At 41.1% G+C, this 25,498-nt stretch overlaps 1 protein-coding gene across 1 annotated transcript; it reads right to left on the reverse strand.

Moving 5' to 3' along the window:
• Positions 1-3,096: 3,096 nt before the first annotated feature.
• LOC128360627 (gap junction delta-2 protein) lies at positions 3,097-25,273 on the reverse strand. Its single transcript, XM_053321096.1, has 2 exons — positions 25,203-25,273; positions 3,097-3,946 (listed from the first exon to the last, which is right to left on the reverse strand). The coding sequence occupies exons 1-2, from the start codon at positions 25,271-25,273 to the stop codon at positions 3,097-3,099; spliced, it is 921 nt and encodes a 306-aa protein (XP_053177071.1).
• Positions 25,274-25,498: the final 225 nt, after the last annotated feature.

A 25,498-nucleotide genomic window follows, 5' to 3' on the forward strand; every position in this document is an offset into this window, starting at 1 on the left:
AAATGGTATTTATGACACATTTTGAAAAACACTATCAAATCAGCTTTAGATCCTTTGAGACTTTATAGAAACTGCACTTTTATTGTTGATATATTTGCAGTCAGGTGATGTTTAATTTGTTGCTGACAGAATGTAAAGTAATCTACTCCCCTCTTTATTTTTAGTTGTGCTGGTGCAACATATTTTCTTTCTTAAACGCTGTGTGTGAGTTGTCCAAAGGCATTGTGGGAAATGTAGGAAGTCACTAATTGAAGCACAAACAGATAAGGCAAGTTGAAGGAAAGTGGCTACAACAAAAAGTGAAATCATCTAAATTACTGTATATCTGTAAAGGCGTTTTTTTCCTTCACATTTTGAAGAATTGATATCCCAATCTGGTGGAAGAATCAGTGGAACCAAAATAGTGTAATTAAACTGTAATCTTGCCATTTGGTTTAATGTTTATATATAAAAATGTCAAGCTCTATGTGACAGACCGTTTGTGCATTGGGTGGTCTCTTAGGAATCAAACCCCCAAATGTGGCAGTGATAAGCTATCGCTACGTTTCATGTGAGCTACATAAGGCAAATCAGTTTGCAGATTGTAGATAAGATTCCCTGCTGACACCTAAATGTGATGGCTAAAGCACAGAGCACTGATCTGTTTTGTTGTCAGACTTCTGTGCATTTGGGGCAGTGCTGGCTTCAGAGTTCAGTTCTTGCTTTTGATGCTCAGCTATATTTAAAGTAGGTTTAAAAAGCATTTGTGGCGTTTCTCTCAGTTTGCTGATAACTGTCACTGTTCCTCATATCTTTTTTCTCTGTACCAAAATCAATGAAAATTATTTAATTTGATGAACATGGCGACAGGATGCTGGTCCAGTCAGTTTTTATGTGTGTCCATGTCAGTTAAATAATTCAACTTTCTTTTACCACATATAGACCAGTGAACTGTCCCTATATCTGGTTTCACAGGCTTGCAGTTAGCACTCTATTTTAAATTATGCATTTGTGTGAGTGTGTGCTTGTATACTGTGTTTGTTTATGTGTCCAACAACATCACAGCCTTTATCCCAACAAGAGTTCCTTCAGTCTGCCACTCTCCCACTTGTCTGCATTAATCAAGGTGCAACACTCTCTGTCATCTTTATGTTTTTCTACTTCTTTCATGTCATTCTTTTAACTTTTCTCTTACAAGGCATGCATGCTGAAATCCAGTCAGGAAATAAAATGCAAAATGAAACCACTGAGATTCAAAAACACAACTGTCCCTAGAGATTTACTACTCATCGGTTACATAGTTTGATCATTCGAGAAACATTGCGTCGTGTAAACATGCCTTTTTCAAATGGCTCACAGGCCTTAATTGCCCGAAGCTGTGCAGCTGATTTAGAAGAAAACCAAGACTCTCTGTAGAAAACACATGTAGATGTTAAGTCTAACTGCTGCATTTAGAATGCAAATAAGTTACAAACTTCAATTATCTTTTTTTTTCTAAATGGTTGCAAAGAAACAAATCTGTTGCACAGCCTCAAAGAGTGTCAAAAACAAAGCTCACAAAGCTCTTATCCCTTCCCTCCCCATACATGTCATTAATCAGGTCCATCAGTGAGAAATGCTTTAAAATGAATAAATGAAAAAAAAAAAAGAGACAGACAGTTTATACATTTGAAAAAACAGCAACATGATTTCCCCAACCCACCCACCCACAAAGATAAATAAATCTATCTGGATATATTCTAAATGGATAAATAATATTACCGTGATATACTCTATATAACTTTTCAACATTAATTAAATATCTCAAGGATGGCACCATCGCTTTCTCAAAAAAAAAGAAAGAAAAAAAAAGAAACTCATGATGATATATTTTATAAAATTTGTTTAAAGTGATCTGTTCTCCTCTCGTTCCCTTTCTGTCATCTCCTTTCTTTCGGTCTCTCCTTCGTCTCTCAGCGCACTGGAATGTTGGAAAGGGGGACGTTTGGTTTGTGCTTCAGAGGAGACTGACGTTTACACGCTGTTTGTCCATTTGTTCACGAGTTCCTCTCCAAAGTTTACGTAGAAGGAAAGCAGCAAGAGTCATTACTGTCATCCGAAGCCCCCGGAGTCTATACGGCTGCCAACCGTGGAGCAGAGAGAGCGAGAGACGGGGAAGAGGAAAGAAAAAAAGGTGTTTATGGTAGTAGCTATGTGTTTGTGTTAAAATCATCTTTTGCCAAGAGACAAAACATAAACATCATCAGTCTTCTACTCTTGGTTTTGGCTCGTGACGATTTTCCAGCAGAGGAGAGGCTGACACTGATCAGAGGCAGCCCCTTTCTCTTTTGGCTTCGGTCTCAAGTCTCCGGCTAGGAGAGGAAGGAAAAAGAAAAACGTTCCCTCTCTTCTCTCCCTCCACGGTTTTTTCATATGTTTTCCCAGAGTGTGCCGTCCCCCTCCTTCTCACTCTCGCACTCACAAACTTGCCTTCATTCTCTAGAGTCTGTCATGACTTTGACAGTTCTTCCGTTCCTCTTTTAATGATGTTGCTTCTCATCCTCCCTGTCCCATCCTCTATCCTGTCCTCCTTTTTACATTGAGGCTGACACAGTCCAGAGCAAAAGCACCATGGGATGCATCAAACACCACTGTCATCTTCTATCCCCAAAGAATACAAAACAGCCTCTCCCCTACTGTCCTCTCCCTTCCCCTCTTCTTCTCATCTTTAGTCCTTCGCTCTACAGCCCCTTGAGGATTTATTCCTCCCAATAAAAGAAATGAGGGCCAGGGGATGTGGTAATTAGTAAAAAAAAGACAAAAGTATAAAATGGCAGTTGGAATATCTCCCTATGAGACCAAAATATGTTCATCATGTTCGTTTGCACGACAGAACTTTTTTTTCCTTTTATGCTTTTTAATTTTCTTCCTCCTCGAACTCTCTCGACTCTTAAAGTGACAGAGCGGGAGGTTTGGTCTTTTTTACATTCTGTTTCATTCCATCATCACAGAGGAGACGTCATTTTGTTTGATCTCCATGCCGTCTTCGTTAAATTAAAAATCATAATTAATTCATTCTCGCTCTTGCACATTCATTCCACTCCTCCTCTTCACCGGCGCAGCTCCTTCTCTTCATCATCAGACGTAGGCTGATTCGCTGGACTGTGTGCGACCCAGGTTGGGAGGTTGGGACAGATGCGCCATGTCCTTCTTCCTGATCTCACAAATGGACTTCCTGCGAGCCTGGACGCCCCTGATGGCAGCCTTGATCTTGCGCCAGCCCAGATGGTTGAGCTCGGCCAGGTTGAGGACCACGCAGATGCCGCTCACCGCAAACATGAACACCAGGAACACCGTTTTTTCCGTGGGACGGGACACGTAGCACTCCACTTCCTTCAGACACGGGTAGCGGTCGCATTCGAAAATCCCCGGCACGCTAAAGCCATAAAGGAAGTATTGACCCGCCAAAAAGCCAATCTCCAGTGCGTTTCTGAACACCACCTGAATGATGTAAAAGCGGGAGATCCCTTCTTGCCGACGAACCTTGGAGCTCTTTCCGTGGGTGAGGCCCCGCGGAGCGTTGGGGATCTCCTTCACTTCCAGGCAGTCAGGTTCTTCTTTCCCTCCTCCGCCATCTCCGCCATGCTGAACTAGAATTCCATTTATGTTGCGGAGCTTCCGTGTTCCTTCCCTTCCCCCGTAGTCCCTCTCCATGATTGGATAGAGGAAAGAATAGCGCCGGTCTTTCTGCTTGGCCGACTGGTGGACAGAGTAGGTGATGAAGCAGAGACTGGGCGTGCAAACCAATATGATCTGGAAGACCCAGTAGCGGATGTGGGAAATGGGGAAGGCCTTGTCGTAGCAGGCCTGGTTGCAGCCAGGCTGCAGGGTGTTGCAGATGAACATGGTCTGCTCATCCTCATACACGGTCTCACCGACGATAGCGACGATCAGGATGCGAAAGATCACAACCACTGTCAGCAGAATCCTAAAGGAGAGAGAGAGAGAGAGAGAGATAAATGGGGTTCATACACTCAGAGACATTTGTGATTTACTGTATTAGGAAGGATGAGATGTCCTGAGATATCCTTCCCAGCAAATGTTCTAAAGATGTGCTGAGTGTTAGAGAACAGTGTGAGAAAGCAGGAAATAAGAATAATAGAGATAAGGAAGCCTGTGAAGGATGAATGTAAGTATACACCTTGAAGATCATTAATCTAGACTTTTGCAAGATCAGCTTTGGAAAAGAGGAAAGATGTCTAACAGGGCATCAGTTCTCAGTTCATAATTTTGTGATTAATTGGTTGTCCCGTAAAATGTCAGAAAATAGTGAAAAGTAACCATCACACTAACTATCACTTCCTGATGAGAAAGGTGATTTTGCTATTATATAGACACAGCATCATTTTTTCCTCCATGGAATACTTGAACAATGAATCAATGACCAAAACATTTGGTGATCAATTTTCTCTCAATCGACTAATACAATGATCAATGATCATTTCAGCTCTACTGCACAGTGTCAAAAATGTCAGTGGTCACATCAGTATTTAGAGTGACCTATAACATCAATTCATTTCAAAGGAATCTGTGGATTCTTTCGTGGGGATAATCTAAATACATGCATAAATATTCTGTCTTGAGTTAAATATTTGTGAACTTTGAAATGCAAATTTGTGCTGCAGAATACCATCAATAACTGTGTTTTCAGTAGTGAGCTTCCAGGAAACGGAGAGCAGTAGAGTCCAAAATAGAACAAGCGGTTGAAGCTCTTTTATTCAGCCCTCCTTTGTTAGAATATAAACTACTGCACTAAAGAGGAATCATTTCCAGACAGTTACAAGACAGAAGTCAATGGTACAAAAAACACCTTTCCAATAAACAGTGTAAACATGTCGGTCCATTAGTGACTGAGCTAACAAGCTTTTTCCCTCCTCAGTAACTCAGCTGAATACAGAGAAAATAGAAAGCAGCTTGAAGAAATATTGTGATTGACTAGCATTAGCAGGTTTCCAGTTCATTAGCAGGTTCTTGTTGTTCATTCTTCCATCCATCCATAAGTTATTTTTAATGAGAATGTATCAAACACTACTCCAGATAGGACAAACTGTACTGTTACAAACTGTGTGCTTCATTACTGGACATATAAGGGCAAGATAATTAGGGAGGAAATACAGGAGATATATGATGGAGGATGCAGAATATTCATTAAAAAAGTCAGACTCAAGGTCAAGTGAGGAAGGAGGAAATTGTAAAATTACAGCAGATGGCTTTAGGAAGGACTTTGAAGTTTTTGAGTCCCCTCCAGCTGGTCCTGAAGCTCACCTCCTCTAACAAGGCCTCAAGACAGCCCTCACACAATCTGGCCCAATCAAAATATTATTAGCTAAAGAAAATAACATTAACTTTTGGAGAAATACCACAAGAACTAAAAGCAAACTTCACTGCTATTTGGCTCTAAACAGACAGTACATGGTGGCAGACTATCTGACAACCATGACTGATCAGAAACTGAGAAAGACATTAACAATGTACAGACTCAGTGACCTGTCTGCTTGGAGAAGACAGGCCTGTCAGCTGTCCATATAGAGAGGTGGAGCAACATTTCCTGCTACAGTGTTACATATGAAGACATGAGAATAAAGGTCCTTACAAAAATGTAAAGTACATTCCAAGATTTTGATATTCTGACTAAAATGCAACATCTTCTTGGAGAAGATATTGTCAGCACCATAGAAGCAGCAAGATATGTCAGGTTGCAGTATTATAACAGAGAACACATGACAGCTGTAGTTATTCTCCTCACAACTCACACTCTGCCTTTTAACTTACTTCTCCACGTTATCGGTTATTACATGTGATACTTGTGATTTTATATTCATATTTAGTTTTTAATTGTTTCTTTAATGATCCTAAACAAACATTAATTACTTCTACATACAGTAGACCTGTAATACACACACACACACACACACACACACACACACACACACACACACACACACACACACACACACACACATACACACACACACACACATACACACACACAGAAGCATGCATATACATACACACACAAAACCACTCATACATGCAAAAACATAAACAAACACACACACACAGGCACAAACAAACACACACACACACACACACACACACACACATACACAAAACACGTTTTTTACTGTTTTCTGCAATTGTCTTGTTCTTTTTATTTATTTGTTTTAGTTCATGACTTGTATTTTTCCCATCACAAAATAGTCTTGTATGATCCTTGTTGCTTTGGCAATATCGTTAATCTGACATTCTGGCATGGTGAATCGAATTTTAAAAAATGAGTCACAGAGGCTGGGAAAGGAGGAAAAAACTGTACTAATGACGGAGAGGGACACTGTGTCAACGTTTAGTCACTGTTCATCCTGACAGGAACCAGAGAAGAAGACAGTTCCAAATCCTTTATATCAGCCAGAGTAAATACTCTGAGATGAAAAAACTGTTCATATGAGTGGAGCTGTTGTGGGTCCTCAAAACTCACAACCCATTATGTGATTCAAGATTAAGTTTGCGTTTGTGTGTGTGTCTGTGTTATGTGAGTGTTACAGGTATAAAAAAAGAGGACAAATGACACGTCATCATTAGATGTCATCTAATTTTAGTTTCTTCAGCACTATTAAGTTCAGTTAGCATGGCAACCTCAGTTTAGATCTGTTTCCTGCATACACAATCATACAGAGTACTCAGTCTCAGTTGTTGACTTGTTATAAACAACACATGTGCTCTCTGTCCTTTCACTGCCTTAGCAACAGGTGGGACTGAGTTGAACCCTGTTTGCAGATTAGGTGCTATTTCTGAGTGGGGTGTGGCAGGACAAAGAGATTATTATATATCTGAAAATAGGTTCGCTTCAGTTCACTCTGTATGTTTGTCTTCCAAACTATATATGCTGCTTACAAGTTCTGACTTGACATATCTGTACACTTAGTGAGTCTGTGTGCTTCCCACGATGCTAGACATACAGAGCAGATAGATGACAGGTTTCTATCCTTCCCCTCTGTTCTGCTCTCCTCTCATCTCTTGCAAACATCCTTCTCTTTGTTTTTTAGTTCCTCATTTATTTTTCAGATCTGAAAGCAAGCAAGCAAGCACTTTAGATAGCAGGCTTTTTACTTCTTGTGGTCTACATGAGCCTGCTGGTTGTCTCATATTGTAATCTATGACTAAAATAAGTTTGGAGCAAGGCTGCTCACTGTAGACAGGTGTGGACATCACTGTTAATCTGTTGATTGATTGCTGCCTTGAAGTTGAATACCGCAGATATGAGGGAGTTCAAGCTGAGTTGTGCATAAGATCAACTCTCACTAATCACCGTCATTTATATTAATGATAATCCCATAAATAACTGTATGATAAATCGCTGTCATTACTGCATGTGAAGTCAGAGTACATGCCATTACAGTAGCCCATCAAAACCTGACCTCATTACATTTATCATGGATTTATGGGTTTTGTGTGCATACAAGTCAATAGATTGTGACATATAAAAATGGCTTTGCAGACAGTGCTGATGGGCAGTACGGCATGCTGCAGAACGAGCAATTCGTTCCTGAGAAAAGGTCAACGTGCATAACACAGAACATTTAAATTTAAAGAGATAAAGCTTCACAATACACTGTAAATGCCTCTCAGACTGTAACAGTAAACCATAAGTCAACCAGTTATGGTGTCATGGTTGAGAGGTCTAAATAAAAACAGTCCCATTGCCAGAAAAACATAAATAAAATTAGATTATTCTGGCTTTATTGCATATATCGCTACAAAGCAATAACAAGAAGCAATGAAAGGACTGTCTGTTGATTACAACATCACTTTAAAGGGAAGATTGACTCTGAGATTTTTGGAAGCTGCACAATCCTCGCTCTCATTAAAAGCCGTGAATTAATGTACAATACAGAGTTTATGTGATAAAAATGATAAAGCTATCTCAAAAGTTTGCACATCAGGTTTAGTCTCAAACCGGGACTTTTCTCGTACGCTTGTGCCTCATTGAGGCAGTTTTCCATTTAATGTCCCACCATAACCTCTATTTCACCCACAACTCTCCCTTTGGATAAATCTGTATCTAGTAGATAAAACTAACAAGCGACTGTATCAAATTCACCTCAGGCCAATCCACTGTGTTTTATAGGGAGAGAGGATGGTCACATTTTGTACAGTCAGTACAGATTTATTAAATAAAACTGACTTGGGAAATCTGTTAAAAGTCTAACTGGGCATCATTGTGACCGGTCAGTGGCTCTGGGGGAGTGAGGGGTGGGGGGGCTTGCCACTGCACCTTAGATGTTGCCAGATAATCATTAGATGGCATTTGGCTGTGTAAAGGGTAATCTACCAATCGCACAGTGGCTTTGCCAGTCTTGTGTGGCACAGATGTGGAGTCGAAGGGCAGAGTTAATCCTTTCCAGAGTCTGACGGTGCGCGTTTCACATGTATCTCTCATCAAAACGGCAGGTCACTGATGATAACCTCCAAAATGAAAAATAAAAGACTTATTACCAATCCGCCCACCTGTGATCAGCTGCCACATGGAAGTGGAGGAAGGGAGAGAGGGAAAAAAATAAATGCAAAAAAAATGAAAATGCTTTTGCCCTTGTAGTGACTCCATTAAGGAGCTTAGTGAGCAGAGAATTCACAATACCAGAGTGAGAGAGTGCTGCACTAAATGTGCGCACGTGTGCACTCGTGCACATAGAGACACACACACGCATATAGACTGTATGGACACACACATGCACGCTCATTCATATATCCATACTGCAAAACACTGTCCAGACAGTGAGATTACACTGTTTAAAAGTGACTGCATAGCTACTAAAAAAGACATCAAATTGCTGTTGAAGATGAATTAGTTCCAGATAGGGATAAAAAGATTATAAAGTCACTAAAAACCCCCAGTGTGGCTCGGACATCTTCTCCTTAAATTAAAAGAGGAACCTGCCAGTGCTGGGACAGAGTGCAAGAGATAGAGGGGGGTAGTGAGGAAAACCAGCAATGGAGGAAAATCTCATCATAGAGAATGAATTATATAATAGCTTCCACACGCAAACCCACTGCTGTAATCTGTGGCTGGGCCAAGGGAGGATTCTTGCATTAGGTTTTTTTTGTGTTTGTTTTTTTTGTTAATGCCATCGAATAGCTTTAGATTATCATACCCCACACAGCAACCCCCACCTGTTTTTCTCTCCTCTCCAGTGCATCTTTCTTCTTTCATTTGTATTCCCTCTTTTCTCTGCAGACAGCCAGAGCAGGCGATTCAATTGCCACGGTGGTTTCCCACTGAAATGGAAGTCACCATCCCAAAGTCCACTTAATACACTTTGGTGTGGAAAATGTGCATACGCTCTACACTCACCAGCTGCCTTCCCTAAATCGTGCAGTTACACTATATTTGTGTTGCAGAAATTGAAATCACAGCATTTTTGATACTTGATTGGTCATTTATCAAGCAAAAACATTTACTAAGTGTGTCATATCATTGTAAATATAATTATAAGATTTGAGTCTTGGCACTTGTAACAGGCATTTCTCTGTTTCCTCATATTTTATCAAGTATTGTTAAAAAAATAATCAAGAAAATCATTAGTCTCAGCCTTATGTTGTGCACATATGCTTCAGACATATATGGCAGATATAGTGTATTAGCACATTTCAACACACTCACACCCTCTGTTCCCAGCAGACAGTGTTTGTTGTTCCCTTTGACTAATATGCTGCCTTGTTACCACACAGGCGGTGACGATTATGCAAAAACATTATGCCAACACAACTCAAAAAACGCCTCTTCTCCTCCAGCAATAGTATGTCCCCAGCCCGTCCTCTTTCTCTCTTTCTCTTCCTCATTATCTGACAACGGATATCTTGCGCTAAGGGGGCGTTTGTCATATTCAAAGCTCTCATTACGGATGGGCAGTTAATTGTCAAAAATTAAACATGTGCAGTAACGTGAAAACATATTCATAGACTCTGCCTCTGACAGGAGAAATCCAGTTCCATCTGCCCCCTCCATATGCACGCATGTTCATGCACATGCACAAACACAAACACACACACACACAAACAAAAACACACACACACACATACAGTATAAAATGTTGCTGCTGCCCCAGAACACTACATATGCAACTTTCAGAGAAATTCAAATGCCATTAGCAGCACAGTTCCCTTCATATTATTATTGAAGATCCTTCTTTATGTTTAATGTCAGCTTCTTTTAATGAATCCTTAAATGCTGCTTACATGGAGATTGGAAAGTATTAGAGCAGTAAAAATAGAAGTAGAAGAGAGATGGGAATTGTTTGTGGCTCAGTGTGGGTAGAGCTGGGGGGTTTTGGGGGTTAGTGAGGAAAAGCATGAAAACAGCATGTTTTTGAGTGGAATACAAAAAAATACCCATGTGCGTTGTCGTTTTAAGGCATTTTGGAGTATATTGTTCACCAGAAACGGTCACAGTATGTTGTTCTCTGTGGAGATGTAGATGGAAATTTAGGAGACGGTTGGAGGCGATTTAACCAAGAAAATGTGGGAGAATAATGAGGAGATGGCAGAGGATGGGAAATAATTGGCCAGGGATCGATAAGGAGCGGGATGTTTTGGAGAAATTGGAAGATGTAACAGGAAAGAGTTAAAAAAAAAAAAAAAAAAAAAAAAAAAAGTAAAATAAAGGAGAGCATCCGTGGTTCCTTTACCCAGAAACCCAACGCACCCCCCCCCCCCCCCTTTTTCCTTTTCTTTCATCTCCCCTCCCTCCCTCTCTCCCTTCAATCTCCCCTCCACTCAACTTCCCTCTGCTAGTTACCACGGCAACAGGCGAGGGGCAGAAGGGAGAGAGAGAGAGAGAGAGAGAGAGAGAAGTGTGCCGACTAGCAGCTAAGTCAACTAAAGAACAGCGTATTTCTAATGAAGAGTGGAGCAAATTTGTTGCAACAGTTAGAGCGTGGCTTGGGTGCCATCAAAGAGCCTGTTAGTTTACTTTATGCAAAAGCCTGAAGAAGAGTTCACTGAAACAGCAAATTAAACTAAATTATGTTGCTGTGTGGTAGTTACTAAGAAGACAATTCAGACAGGAAACGTACTGGCACTCTTTTAATTATTTTTCAAAAAACACCAAAAAGACTGGTTGTTGAAAATATCTTCTTTTTGATATGGTCTGAAAATGAAATATCTCTAAATAAATATCTTGAGCAACAAAAAGATCAAGTCTGAGGTGTGTCTCTACAGGCTGAAGAGTGTGTTGGCTGCTCTTGACTGTGATGTAAACAAGTACAATGACATATTAATCCTTTCAGACCCTCACCTTTAGCCTCCATCAATACCTGTTCCCTCACTGCTTAGCTCTGCCTTATATACGAAACGCTCCCCTCCCCCTCTTTTGCACTGCTATCCCTGCCGCCGCTCTGCCTCTACTGCTTATTACATCTCTTACCTGTATCTCTCTGTAATTTACCCCCCAACCTCAGTCCACGTCTCTGAAATATTCACCAATCAGCCTGCCGTCTCACATCGTTTGTTTACAGCCTCACATCTGTGTGCTTCTCATGTATCCTGGTAATAACACAGACTGCAGTTTCTCCGCACTGCAGTTTTTTTAACAAATTGGGGATGTAGGAAGTCAAAGGTCTGGAACCGGGTTTGCCTCTCACTGCAGTTTCACACTGAATTCAATTTCAGGAGGCAAGCTGAAGTCAGTGGACCTAACCGTGTGCACATAGCGTGGTGGGATTGGTATGAAGACGTGAGCTAGATGTGCTATGTATAGATCTGAAGCTAATGCTAGTTGATTAGCTCTCACAAATTGACAATTACATGACACTTTTCTCAGGTCTCAGGAAATGATTTTATCTACCACCACACAAAAAATAATGGTTTTCTAGTGAGCAATATTACTTGAAGTAACCTATGCTATGCTAACCACCAGTTAGCTGGCTTGTAGCAATAATTAAACAATCTAATGCGTTTGATTTGAAATTGATTGGAATAAACATTCTATTATACACAGATGTTATAAATAATAAATACTCTAATAGTTAATGTTCTTTTCTCATTTAATTTAACCTGTACTGAGGGCCACATATTAAAGGTGCAGTGTGTAGAATTTAGTGGCATCTGGCAGAACAGACTTGGCAGAAATAGAATATAATAATCATAAGTATGTTTAAATAATTGTGTAGTCCTAGATTGAGCCTTTCATATATACATAGGGAGTGGGTCATCTTCCATAGAGCCCAAAATGTTGCACCGCCATGTTTCTACAGTAGCCCAGAGTGGACAAACTAAACACTGGCGAGGTGTGTTGCGGCCACGGTAGGTTCTCGTACATGTTTGGAAGAGGAGGGGTTTTCAGTTACATTCACAGCTAGATGCCATTAAATCCTACACACTGGTCCTTTAAAAAAAATGATGTGCATCCTAAAATAAAGTGGATCGATCAGCTCTGTGCTTTCATTTTGGATTTGAGTGGCTGTGCTTTTTTTTCTGTGCTTTGTCTGTAGCAGCACTTAACAATGACTATGATCTCGTAGCATATGAGACAAACTGGTTTGGAACTCTCCATGGAAGCATTTCCTTCATTTTATGTGTATAACTACAGTTATTGTATATTGGGTTCTGAGTGCTATCAAAATGCAGGTGACCTATGCTCAACCGTGTACCTGAATGCCTCCTGTGTCCTCACTCACTGCTCCTGATCTGCTGAATGTGCTGCTACACTTTCCATCTAGACAGAGGGTCAGATTTTCCATTCTTGATTAAAAATTATGTTTTCTCTTTTTAAAGCACTTTTCTCTGACTCTCTGAAAGGACATACATACAGACATGCTGTTTACACACACACAGGCACACACGCGCACACACACACACACACCTACACACACACACACTGATGCATATTACTAATTATAGGGAACAAACCACTAGTTTTACTTTCATACTTTAACTATATCAAGGCGATAAAACTTAATACTTAATACAATACTGTAATATGTGTGTGTAATATGTAAGTATACTGTACAGGCTAATTATACTCTACAGCATCAGATTTACTGTTATGTAATGTTTGGCATCCCTCACAACCGATCTCGACCCATCTCGACAGGTGCTCAGCCTTCATCGAACTGCAGGGCATTCTGGGGATGCAGGCCGGCAAGGGCATTTAGTCTCTCTGTCACACATATATTCACACATACACACACACACACACACGCACACCCAGAAGGGATGTTCCGGTGCTTCAAGCCAGTGACAGAAGGAGTGAGGGGGCTGCACTCTCCCCTGCTGACAGACCTTTATCCTGCATTGCACACACACACACACACGCACACACACACACACACACACACACACACACACACATACACTCACAATCACGCTCATGTGTGACAAATATATGAGCTTGCAACGCACATGAACAGACAACACATACTCTCATTTCATGCAGGCTAAGAACACCTCTCCATCTACATGTGCACGCACACACACATTTTAATCAGAGTCACACACACTCTTCCAGCTGTTGTGGGGCATCACAAAGCCGATTGTGTCCGATATTGCCGAGTGTTAGTTCCATCCTCTCAGGAGAAGATCAAGATACATTTCTATCATACCAAACAGTAATAATGGTTTTACCTGTAAGGTCTAGTCTGGCACCTTTTGATCTCTAGTTAGGTGGTTTGGGAGGTTCAGTTTGGTTCAGTTCAGGCAAATCACTGACATATAAATAATCCCAGGAGCGTAACATTAAGACACAGGGATATTTAGTACTACTACACTGTATGTATTTCTTGGTTGTTGGTAACAGTGTTCTATTTATTATAGTATAGCCTCTGTGTGTAATCCTGCATCTGTAAGCTGCTAAAATGGAAATCTAATAATAGTATATTCTAATACTGTTCACTTATCCATACACACAAACCCCCTCTCTCTCTCTCTCTCTCTCTCTCTCTCGCTCTCTCTCACACACACACACACACACACAGGTATTTAAGTGGTGTGGTGATGAATGTGAACTGACTGGCTGGCTCTGGAGATAAATTGAAGAAGATCAGCCTCACTGAGGCACACAATAACTCACGTCTAACACAATTGTAGCTCACACACATGCAAGCACACACACAAGAACACGCATGCAAACATTTTATTTATACTAATGAGTAAATTAAAATGATGTACACTCATTAGAAAAATCATTTCACATTGTGTTTTTAAATGCTAACAAATAACAGCTTGATCCTAACAGAGGTTATGTGTGTTCCGCTTTCCCTACCACTGCATTGGCAGATAAGTGCACTGTATGCAAGGGATTGATAATAACTGTGGCAGTTACCTTGGCAACATATTAGGCAGTCAAGTAAGAGTTAAATAGGAAGGCAGGCATTAAAAATAGACTTTCTAAAATCGACTCTGAGTGATCATTCAGAAACGGATCAATGGCAGGAATGAAAAGAAGTGGCACAAGCGGTCACCATGGCAACAGAACAGCCAGTGGGAGCTTTGTATTTTTTTGGGTACGGTTGTAAGGTGTTGATGGAGGGGTGAAGCACTAGCAGGAGAAAGAGGAAGCGCGTGGGCGGGAAAGGAGGAGAAGGGGCTCAATGGAGGGAAATAGAGACAGAAAGAGAGAGAGAGAGAGAAAAATGATGGGCGTAATCCGGATTAAATCTGCGGGTTTTGGACAATCCCGAGTTAGGGCCGTGGCATCCATGCCAACTCCCCACCCACCGCGGATCTCTGGTGCCAAGCCCCAACCCAAATCAGACGCTCTGGCACATGCCGGGAGCCTCCATGACACACAAGCAGACAGCACATGGCCCGCGAAGGGAACATCCCAAACACACACAATTGACAAAAATATTTTATACAGTGTTTCTTACCTACAGCAGAGGCTACAACAGAAAATACATCAGAAATGTGATTTAGAAAGCTTGGATTTACACACTAAAATCTTGCTGTATTTGTTTTTCTTAAACAATTATTGTATGTGAATATGGTAAAGGTGTAATATTATATGTTATAAGCAACATTTGAATATACATAAATGAATTGAATCATCATATTGGACAATTTAAATAAGAGACATAAGACATTTAAATTTACTATAATTTGAATATTTCTGCAGACTTTTATAACTCATTGTCAGTTATTTTACACTTTGTAAGTTATACAACTGAGTTCATTTGAGATCCAAGGTTCATTCTTGACCATGGAAATAACAGCTGTCACACCAATCCCACCACAAAGTCCACTGAGAAGCTGTTCTGCAGCTTTTGATCGTATCACACATCCTCTCTCCCCACACTAACTTTCCCAGTTGTCACATAGTTGTAGTGTAAATGTTGAAGTGAACATGTACATCTTTAAACAAACTAAAAATGCTTGCTCTGGAAAATTGTGAGATTTGATCAAAAGCTTCAGAAGCTCTATCTCTTCTATCCACCATCTGATAGGACATAGATGCTGCATCCCTGTTTCATAATGTCACACAGATGCCTGTTGGGAGATACAGCTTCCTCTTCTAAATGGCATCCAACACTACGAGTCCTGCTGTTCGACAGGTTGCGAAGGCTAAATTTATCTTCTTCGCATTACAGCACTGTCTACCAAGAAGCCTTTTCATAATTGGCTGGCAGACAGTGTGAATGTAGCATATTGCCGAGAGTCAAATAAACTCCCTGCGGCTCGACTTCACCACTTAATTGAAGAATCTGTGAATGGGATCATGTGTGTGTGTGTGGTGAGGAATGAACGCATTGTCACACTTCATGTGGTTGCTCATATGATCAGCTGCAAAGACACGGACTGTGACAGATTTGGCAACCTGCTCGCGCGTGTGCATGTGTGTGTGTGTGTGTGTGTGTGTTTATGCCCCTGAGTAATGAGTAAATATAGTAACCACGCTGCAAGTTCGCTTACGTGCATGTTTGTATATTTGGATGACCATCTGGTTATGAGAGCGTGTGCACACGTGTGAGGAGGGCAGTGAATCAGATGTCTCCTTACTGTATGTTGGCTCTGGTGTAGATGGTGCAAATCTTAGCAAGGTGTAAGGTGTTTGACTGGTGTGCATTTGTGTCGTTTTTTATTCATGCTTGTGCAGAAGCTGATACTGCCTCTGAGGAACACTTGTATCAAACACACACTCAAACATGCTCGAGAAAACAAACAGAGGTCTAAGTGACTCTTACACCCTCTCCTTATACATTAGAGACCTCAATAAAGTGTGAAAATGCAGCCAATGATGGGAGCTCAGGTGGGTGGGGATTAGGAGAATAAATCAATGACAGAAGACTGCGTCCTTTTCATCTTCAAAGAGCGAGATGGAGTGAAATAAAGTGTGGAGGCAGAGTGAGAGAGAACAAGAGAGAGAGTGAGAGATGCAGAGATATGTAGAGGAGCATTTTTATCCTAACATAATGATCAATCAAAGAAAACAAGAACGTCAGCTTTATGATCCAGGCCTAGAAATGCTGCTAGTCATGTGTAATAAAAAAAGCAGATTGTATAAATAAGACAAGCTCACAGCTATGAGCTCACACAGATAGACTCTACGGATAACACTTCAAAAGCTGCTGCATTTCTCTGTACCAAATAAAGATCAAAGTTGGCAATTTGTATTAATTGTATCCCTCATATTTTATATAATTTAGTTTATTTCTCTGCGCAAGAGAGACAGATATTCTGTATTAGTGAGCACAGCCAGTGAAGCATTAGTCTCAATAAAACAAACCATATATGTACTGTGTTTGCCCCACTGGTATCTGATGATGATTTGAGTTACCTTTAAAAGGCACTCCACCTATTTATTTACACATGAAGTTCATTTTACTCCTTATGAAGAGTCCTAAGCATGTGAAGTTCTTATAATAACTCCTGTAGCGCTGAAGGAAGATTTCCAGTTTGTAGAAATGACCCTGATGATCTGGGTTATCTAGTCTCGCCTTAGAGATTTTATGAGAGCCAGCATTGAAAACTGGAGGAGTGGGGTTTAAAAGAAGTGGCATAAGGGTCATTCAGTTGCATTATGGGAGATGTAGGATCGAGTGATTTTGGAGCTTTACCCAAACTAGGAACTAAAACTCCCAAATTGAATTGGAAGTGCAATACTAAATAAGTTCACCTTACTCATTTATGATATACTACACTACACATTTTCCTTGAAATAACATTTTAATGAATATAATACTACTGAATATTAAACCTTTTATCTGCCTTATTAGACCATGTTTAAAAGGACTGATAATAAAGGTGGCATATAATGTTTTTCATTACATGTTTAACATATCCATGGTAGAATATTGTAACACCCCACTTTGATTCCACTAGAGACAGTCTTCATATTCAGTCGCCTATCTAACATGGCAGAAAAATCAACTAGCAGAGATGTGAAACATGCCTGACATCACTGTTATCATCATGCGGTAATGCAGATGAGGGAAGGGACTGCTCATTAGGATGCTGTGTTGGAGTATTGATTTTTCTGACAACATACTATAGATCTCAGCAGGTGATGTCTATCCTTAAAGGCACCAAAAGGGATGAATTCTCAAACAGTATCATGCTTTCAAACTGTATTATCACTTGTGTATTATCACAATTCAAGTGTGATGCAAGTTGATTTTCATTGCATCATATTCAAATAAACTGAAACAAATGTTTCACACTCATTTATCAATCTAAGGAATCTGAGGAAAATTTGTCCAATTGGAGTAAAATATATAAAATATATAATTACATTTTTAAGGTCTCAGTTCATTTTCCTATGGTACAGTAGGCCATACTTAAAGCTTTAAAAACAAAATATTCTTTATTAATGAATATACGACTGGTGGCTAGGGTTGCACAGTTGCTCTCCTCTGTGTATGTGTGTGTGTGTGTGTGTGTGTGTGTCAGTGTGTATGTAAGATAATGCCTGGGTTAAACAAACCCCACATCACTCTAACACTGACCTGCTCTGCCCTCCACCGAGGTGCTAACACTAAACCTATAAGCCTTACTGACTCAGAGAGTCAGCTCTTCCCTGAGACCCTGCAAGGTGAAATAAGTCTGACCTGTGACCCTTTCGCCGGCTCATATCTCTCTACCTGTGTTCATTCATATCTTTCACTCTCTCTCCCCTCTCTATTCACATTCATGCCATTGTATGCCAGTCTTACCATTATCTCGTCTCATATATTTGTCTTCTTCCCTCTTTATTACAGTTGTTGTATTCTTTTCACACTAAAGCACTAAAACACATCTCTTTTTGTTCTTCTCCTGCATTGCCCTCTATTGATTTCCATTCTCTCTTCCTTCCAATTCATTATTGATTTGTCCTTCATTCCCTTCTATATCTCCCTCACACACAAGATTCCTCAAGTTTTTTTTCATTATTGCACATCTGTTACCTTAAACCTCAAAAATGATGTTAAGATTGGCGATGACGCGCACGTTTAAAGATGAGGATATAGGGCTTATCTTACAACATATTGTCTGATGAACACAGACACACTTGCAACAGGAGCTTAATCGATTAATCCATGAGGAAAGTAAACAGCGCGTCAACCCTGACCTTAGCATATGTGGATTGCGAGGATGAAGAGAGGGAGAATAAGAAGCTGAGACACAGAGGGGGATGGTGGGGGTGGTGGTGGTGGGGGGGAGTAGATGTGAGGTGTAAGTGGAAAAGAAATGAGAACACACGCTACATAATTACATGCAGTTTCTCTCTCTTTCTCCCCGAGCTACAACTCTGCACATCTCCAGCGGTCCCTATGGAGGCTAGTTGTAGTATTCCAGTCATGAAAGGCTGTGAGCAGCTACAGAGCTGCTCTCTCCTGCTCCCAGGGCTCATTTCCAAGATGTTTATAGCATGTTGAGTAGATCTGTCCCACTATCAGCACTGACATGAACAGTAATGAAACGCATTCAAGGAGCATCTTCAATAATAAACATATCTTTGACATTATGCTTATTTTTACCCAGGTGTTCACTGATTTGACATTTTATCAGTAGTTGAATGATATTTATTTGCTACGCATCTGTCTCCCATGAGAGATTCATGATCTCCCTATGGAGTGTGTGAGGTCATTTTAATAACCAGCTTCTTATGACAGCATGAAGAAAGCACTGACATTACAGCCGACAGCATCCCGGGGGTCATTACATATGAGTGGAGGAAGTGTGAAAGCAGGGACAGTGAGGGAAGGGATGAATAATGTCGGAGGTCTCGCTTGGCCTTTTGTAAGTGTTTCTTTTCAACAATCTCTCAGGAGAATCTGCTGCAAGCCAGGCGATATCACAGCATTTTTCTCGCTTTCTTCTCATTCTCATTTTCTCCCCCTGCAGTATCGCACACATTTGCTAGATAAGCCTCATACTGTACAAACAAAATCATCCATCACCTCTGTGCGGGTTGTGAGGGCTCCGTGGGGATTTGCTAAATAAAAGCCTAATGATCTAAAGGTCATGTGACAGACAGAGCCGTACCTGTCAACAAAACACAGGCACTCCGAGTAAACACCGTTCACTAATAAATATTGGTTTTGACTCATCGTTGTGTTGTGCTGCGCTGAAACGGTGCATAGGGCACACACACCTACACGTGCACACACACTTGCAGGCGCACACACATGCTCTCCTTGACAGATGAGTTGACAGCTTCTGTCTTCTTCCTCATTTGACTTAGGAGAGCCGTGCTGAGAAGTCATGCTGAGCAAGCTGGGTTCCGTTGAGATTGAGTGTGCAGCTCTTGATCACCTCCTGTAAGTTGTACACGTGCAGACGCATGCTGTGTTACAAAGACATGTTCAACCATCTCTTCTTCTTCAGGGATTCCAACAGTGACTCCATATCTATTGCTACCGAGCAGCTTTAAGACCTCAGTATGCAAGGTACATCTTTGGATCATCTAACAGCGCCTGGAACCGGTGGGCGAACTTTGAATTTGCTCTACTTGTGAGACTTTTTGTGTGTAAATGCTACACCATCAATGCTTTAGAAGTGACAGCCGCTATCCCCATTTGTACGATAAATCATGTCAAGACAGCATGAGTTCTTAGAGAGAGATCAGAGAGGCAGTGTGATGCAGCCAGTAAAAGGCTATGATGACCAACTTTTTGCCCTTCCTCTGAGTGTGGCTATGTATAAACATGTATAACTGTATGTTCTTCAGACATGCTCACATAACACATTGTGCAATCCACTGGTTTGACACATACTGAGGCCTTTTTATTTCCATATTGATCCAATATAAAATGATTTCAAGGATTATGTTTGAAAAGGTATAGGACCTATATTTGAGGACAACATCATGTATTCTGAGGAGAGAGAGAATAACTTAGGGTTCTTTGCTGTGAGGCTAGCAAGCTTCTTTGAGTCTGTTTATAGCAAGTCTTTTAATGTTAAGTCAGCCCTAAAAGAGTTTCGGAAGCCCAGTTTTTGACAGCTTGTGTAACATGCTCTTTGACCACAGAGGACATAATTCCTGCAGAAGCGTCTAATAAAAGAAGAAACAAACAAGGGAACAAATAATCTATCAAGCAGCCCAAAATCATAGATGCCACAGAATGACATGATAAGGCACTTAAAAAGACAGTCTGAAAAACTGTTAACAGCCGGGGGGGGGAAATCATTGTGACAGCAGCTTCAAAGAGCCTGATAGGAGTGTGTGTGTTCTGCTTTTTGTGGAAGTGTTGCATGTGTCACTTTTAGAAGAGCTTTAAGGAAATCACTGTTAAGTGTTGTGTATCATCATAAACTCATTTTCCAAAAGCAAGTTTTGGAAAAGGGTCTGCATCTTATTATTAGAAATGTCTCATGTTTGGGCCAGTATGGTAGCAACACTGATTCAGATGAGATACTGTAACTATTATGTGGTGCTTAAGGTGTTTAAACACTGTTTCTATATTGCAAAATAAGTATTTGGCTAATTAATGCAATGGTTTATTTTAATGGGCAAAACAGTCAATGAGGTACTTACAGATTTAATCACTCACTTAATATGCCAGTTTCTGCAGCCTATGAGTCCATTTGTATTGCAAATAGACAGGCGTAAAGACTATTTCATTAAGTGCCCCGTCTTCTATCAAGCTCCACTTCCTATTCCATTATTGGAGATCAATATCAGGGAGGTGGGAGGATGGACTTGCATGTTGAGCAGTCCTACTCTGTCTAATGGCAGTTCACAAATGGGACTAGAGTCTATGGGAGCAGGACCACAGACAGACACAGCATGAGTGATGTGTTGACAGTAGTTAGGTAGAGAGTGCTTCATCACGGTTTATCCTCGGAGGCTGTGTCCCACAGCGCTCCCACAGTCCGTCAGATGGTCCCAGGGAAGTCGATTTACACCTGGCCCACTGCCCGTAATAGCAGATATAAATCAAAGGTAGCAGGTGACTACACAAAGACACACACACACACACAGACACACACACACACACACACACCTTACAGACAGGACCGAAACCCATCCAAGCACATGTGATATGCCCACAAAGCACACCGAAGCTCACATTTTACAAACAGTCTGAGTCATTGTGCTCATGTACACACACACACATGCACACGCACACACACACACACGAACCCTGACTGTGGAAGGGAATCTCTAGAGCCGTCTGTAATCTTACACAAACAGCAAGTGTTACATTCCTACTAATGTGTACGTGATTCATGTATGACAAATCGACTCAGGGCTGCAGGCTGTTGTCATGGTGGACTCATGGGAACACATGTTGGCATCGCCTCAGGTACAGATGCACACAACACAACCTATCCAACGCTTCCTCCCGCCGCAGGCCAGCACCTTCACTGACCAATGAGACGAATGAAAATTCAGTGGAGGGACCAATAGATTTTAGGATTGAGGGAGTATTAGCGTGTGTTTATAAAAATTCATGTCAGCAACGATGGCCCAGATTAGATGGTTTTGAGCTGTAGAAAAGCCAGATGCAGGGAAGGCACTTTACTGTGGGAACGTACAGACTGTCACACAGAAAATAATGTTATAATGGTTGACTGGCTCATTTCCTAATATCAGTAATCACAAATAGTTAATTAATTAAGTAGTTTATCCAATACAAGAAATACCTCATGGACCATGAAAAACACTAAAGTGATTGTCATAGAGTTAGTAAGACTTCTATAAAGAAAAGAGAGCCTATAATCAATCAAGTGGTCAATTGGACAGTCAATCAATATGTCAGTCAATTCAGTTTACAGCTGTAAAATTGAGAACCAGAGGAGTTGTACTTGCATACTTCACAATTAGCTTCTTCCATCACTGTCTAGCTCACATCAGTGTCATATATGTCTTCTGTGTATTGACATTGATTAAGATCCTACAGGTATGCTAGAAGCTACATGAGGCTGCACTGAGGTAAGGTGCTTTGAGCTATGATGGTCATTGGTTGTTACCCATGGCACTAGAAAAAGTAAAGATCTCCAAAATCAGTAGGATTCTTGTTCTTTTTTGGGAACTATGAATTTCTTCTCATTCACATCAATGAGAAAGTGTGTCCAAACGTTTGACTGGTACTGTATGTGACACTACATCTTTTAACATGTCAACCTTAGTCCAAGCCAATGTTCACTCTAGTCAGTGTCTTTGTGAAAATCATTGAATAGTATCTACTAGCTAAAGAGATGCTGTTGATCTAAATCTGATGTCTGAACTTCCTGCACAAATAAAAAGCTTTTATATAGTTTCCAAAAATGTGCAACCACCCTTTCCTCAGAGAGAGAGAGACTGTATATAACGGCTGACTGATATTTGAAAACATTTCAAAACCTATCACTCTTGGTTGACTGAAACAGTCTGTTTATAATAACATCTAAAATGATGCTGTAAGCGGCTCCGGAAATGGAAACCAAATGTATTGAGGCTAAACAAATGCATGTGAAACAGAACAGGGCTGAAGGGTAGCGTCCATGCAAATGATATTTTGAAAAAGTTGTGACCGCTGCTCGTGGATTGCCATCATGTGAACATTTCAACTGTCTGGATATAATCTGTGTGAAGATGATCTGCGGCTTTTTGCCACCGGGTGTCCTGGGTGCCCTGCTTAGGTCATGACATGCTGCACCATCTCGTGACGAGACAGTCCTCTTGGCTTCCTACCAACGCCCTGCAGGCTGAGGCCATGTGTCTGCTCGCTTGTCTGTGAATAACTGCTCCTCGCTCCCTTTGCCTTCACTCTGCCTTTTTACTCTTTCTCCGTCATCTGCTTCGTGTCTCCCAAATCTTGCACTCTTACCAGTCGATTTCTAGTCTTCCCCTCTCCACTCTGCTACTAAACTCTCTTGTATTTCCCATTTTTTCCCCCTCTAGCGCCCTTATATTTTTCCTTTTTTTGTGCTTTTCCTCCCTTTTTAACTCTTTGCTTTATCGCTCATGCTGAGACCCTGCAGCCAGTATGACTAGTCCTGTTGATGAGTGACACTGTGCTTCTTGTGTCTCATGAATGAGGGACAACACACGCAGACCAATCATTTATCATAATGCCAAGGGAAAGTCTAACTCAATGGTTCCCAACCTGGGGGTCCTGACCAACATCAGAGGTCATGATAGCTTCACAGGGGGGTTGCAAGTTCTTGTTGGTTTTAACAGGTATTTCATCAATTTCTGTGAGGAAAATAACCAAATATAGTTTAGCTGCTTTCTTAAGATATAAATGAGGATAAGAGAAGCTTGTGTTGAAGACATCAACACAAGCTATATTCACTGTCTGCTAAACAACCTCGTTCTGAAGAAACTGAATTGGTCTGAAGTAATGATAATAACCAAGTATGATCATTACAAATAAATAATAAAGTAAATGTTCCTAAAAATATCAGGAAAATTCATCTCTGGTGCAATATTCAGATAGTGTGCTCAATATTCATTCAAATTGCTCATTTTACACAAACTTACACAAACAATAACCTGCAGTTATTGCCTTCACTATTTGGGATATGAAATATCCTCATAATATGTCACTTTGTAAGTGTTCGCCAGTTAACTCAGTGATAGAATTGAGGTTCCTTACAGAAGTAGGATGGGAACCACTGGTCAGACTGCTGAGAACAAAGCTCAAAATCACATCAGTTTACTAAGTCCGAATGACAAAATTCACATTCAGTGCTTTGTCAGCAGAAGTAGACTCATCTTCTGGCAAAATAAAGAATACTTCTACACATCATTTATTTCTTAATCTGGCTGACATTTCTTCACTCAATAATTCAAGATCTGCATGAGAAGGCGTGAGTCAGTATAGCCTTGGGGGATTGGTTTAAACTGCTAATTCAGACAGTCTCTAATGAACCCATGCTGAACCTGTTTTCAAAGACGTCCCAAGAAAACCTCAAACTCAGGAATATGTCTTTTACTGGATGTAAAATCATGTCTGATACTGTCAACAGAGCTGATATGCTTCTGTGGCTAAAACGCTCATGAATAATTTCCCATTCTGCAGCCTACGAGAATGAGTTATTCAAACTAAAATACAAGACATCTCGGCACGTGGAAGAATGCAAAATCGTGACCTTGCAGCGGTGACTAAATTTTTTAGGTTGTGAAATGACTTCATACTAGGCCGGGAGAGACAGAGAGAGAGGGGGAGAGAGAGAGAGAGAGGGAGAGAGAGAGAGAGAGAGAGAGAGAGAGAGAGAGAGAGGGAGAGAGAGAGAGAGAGAGAAAGAGAAGAGAGATCGGAGGGAAGGGGTGGAGGGTGGGAGTGAGGGGGGGATTGTGGGCACACTTGTGTAACGTGATGGCTCCCAAAGCAGACTTGATGTTTAGAGTGCGAGAGGAGCAGAGAGGGGGGAGAGTAAAGACAACAGCACTGAGAGGTACGGTAGGAAATAGTGAATGGAAGCAATGTGGACTTTTAAGGTGAGATGTCCTCACATCGCTTTGGCAGCTGTGATATCCAAAGCCTCTGTCTGGGCTAATAGTGTCTCTCCTGGTTGCCTAACCCTCCCATCATGTCACTCAAAGGGATTAAAGAAGCTAAAGCCCCCCTCTCCCTGCCATCAGCCACTTTGGACCAGGAATGACTGACTGGAAGGATTCATGTTCAGCATTTTCAAACTCTGCACATGAACAACAGTAATATGCATCAGTGTAGAAACACGTAAAGAGCTGTTTGTTCTTATTGTTCTATTTCATTTTAACTTTCCTCCATGCAAGCATTATTCTGGAGACCACAATAGCACGCTGCGCTCTGATGAGAACTCACCTTCCGATCATAGTAGAGTGCTGCTGCACAGCAGCCTCCAGGAGGCGCTCCAGGATGGTCCATTCTCCCATGGTTGGAGTTTGGAGGCATCCACTGGGCACAGGAAATCAAGGCTGACCCCACTTCTGGTGGGCTTCCCAGTCAGCAGGACACCAGTGCTGGTGTTAACGTCCCTTTTTTCTGACTCTGACTCTCAAGTCAGGGTTAGGCGAGGTAGGGAGTGGCTTTAAGTGGTGCGCTGAAACTGATGTAAAACTTAAGTGAAGAGGAACCTTGAAGAAGCTCAGTGACACCCC

The sequence above is a fragment of the Scomber japonicus genome, chromosome 6 (genome assembly GCF_027409825.1).
Source record: "Scomber japonicus isolate fScoJap1 chromosome 6, fScoJap1.pri, whole genome shotgun sequence".
In the NCBI taxonomy this organism is placed as follows: Eukaryota; Metazoa; Chordata; class Actinopteri; order Scombriformes; family Scombridae; genus Scomber; species Scomber japonicus.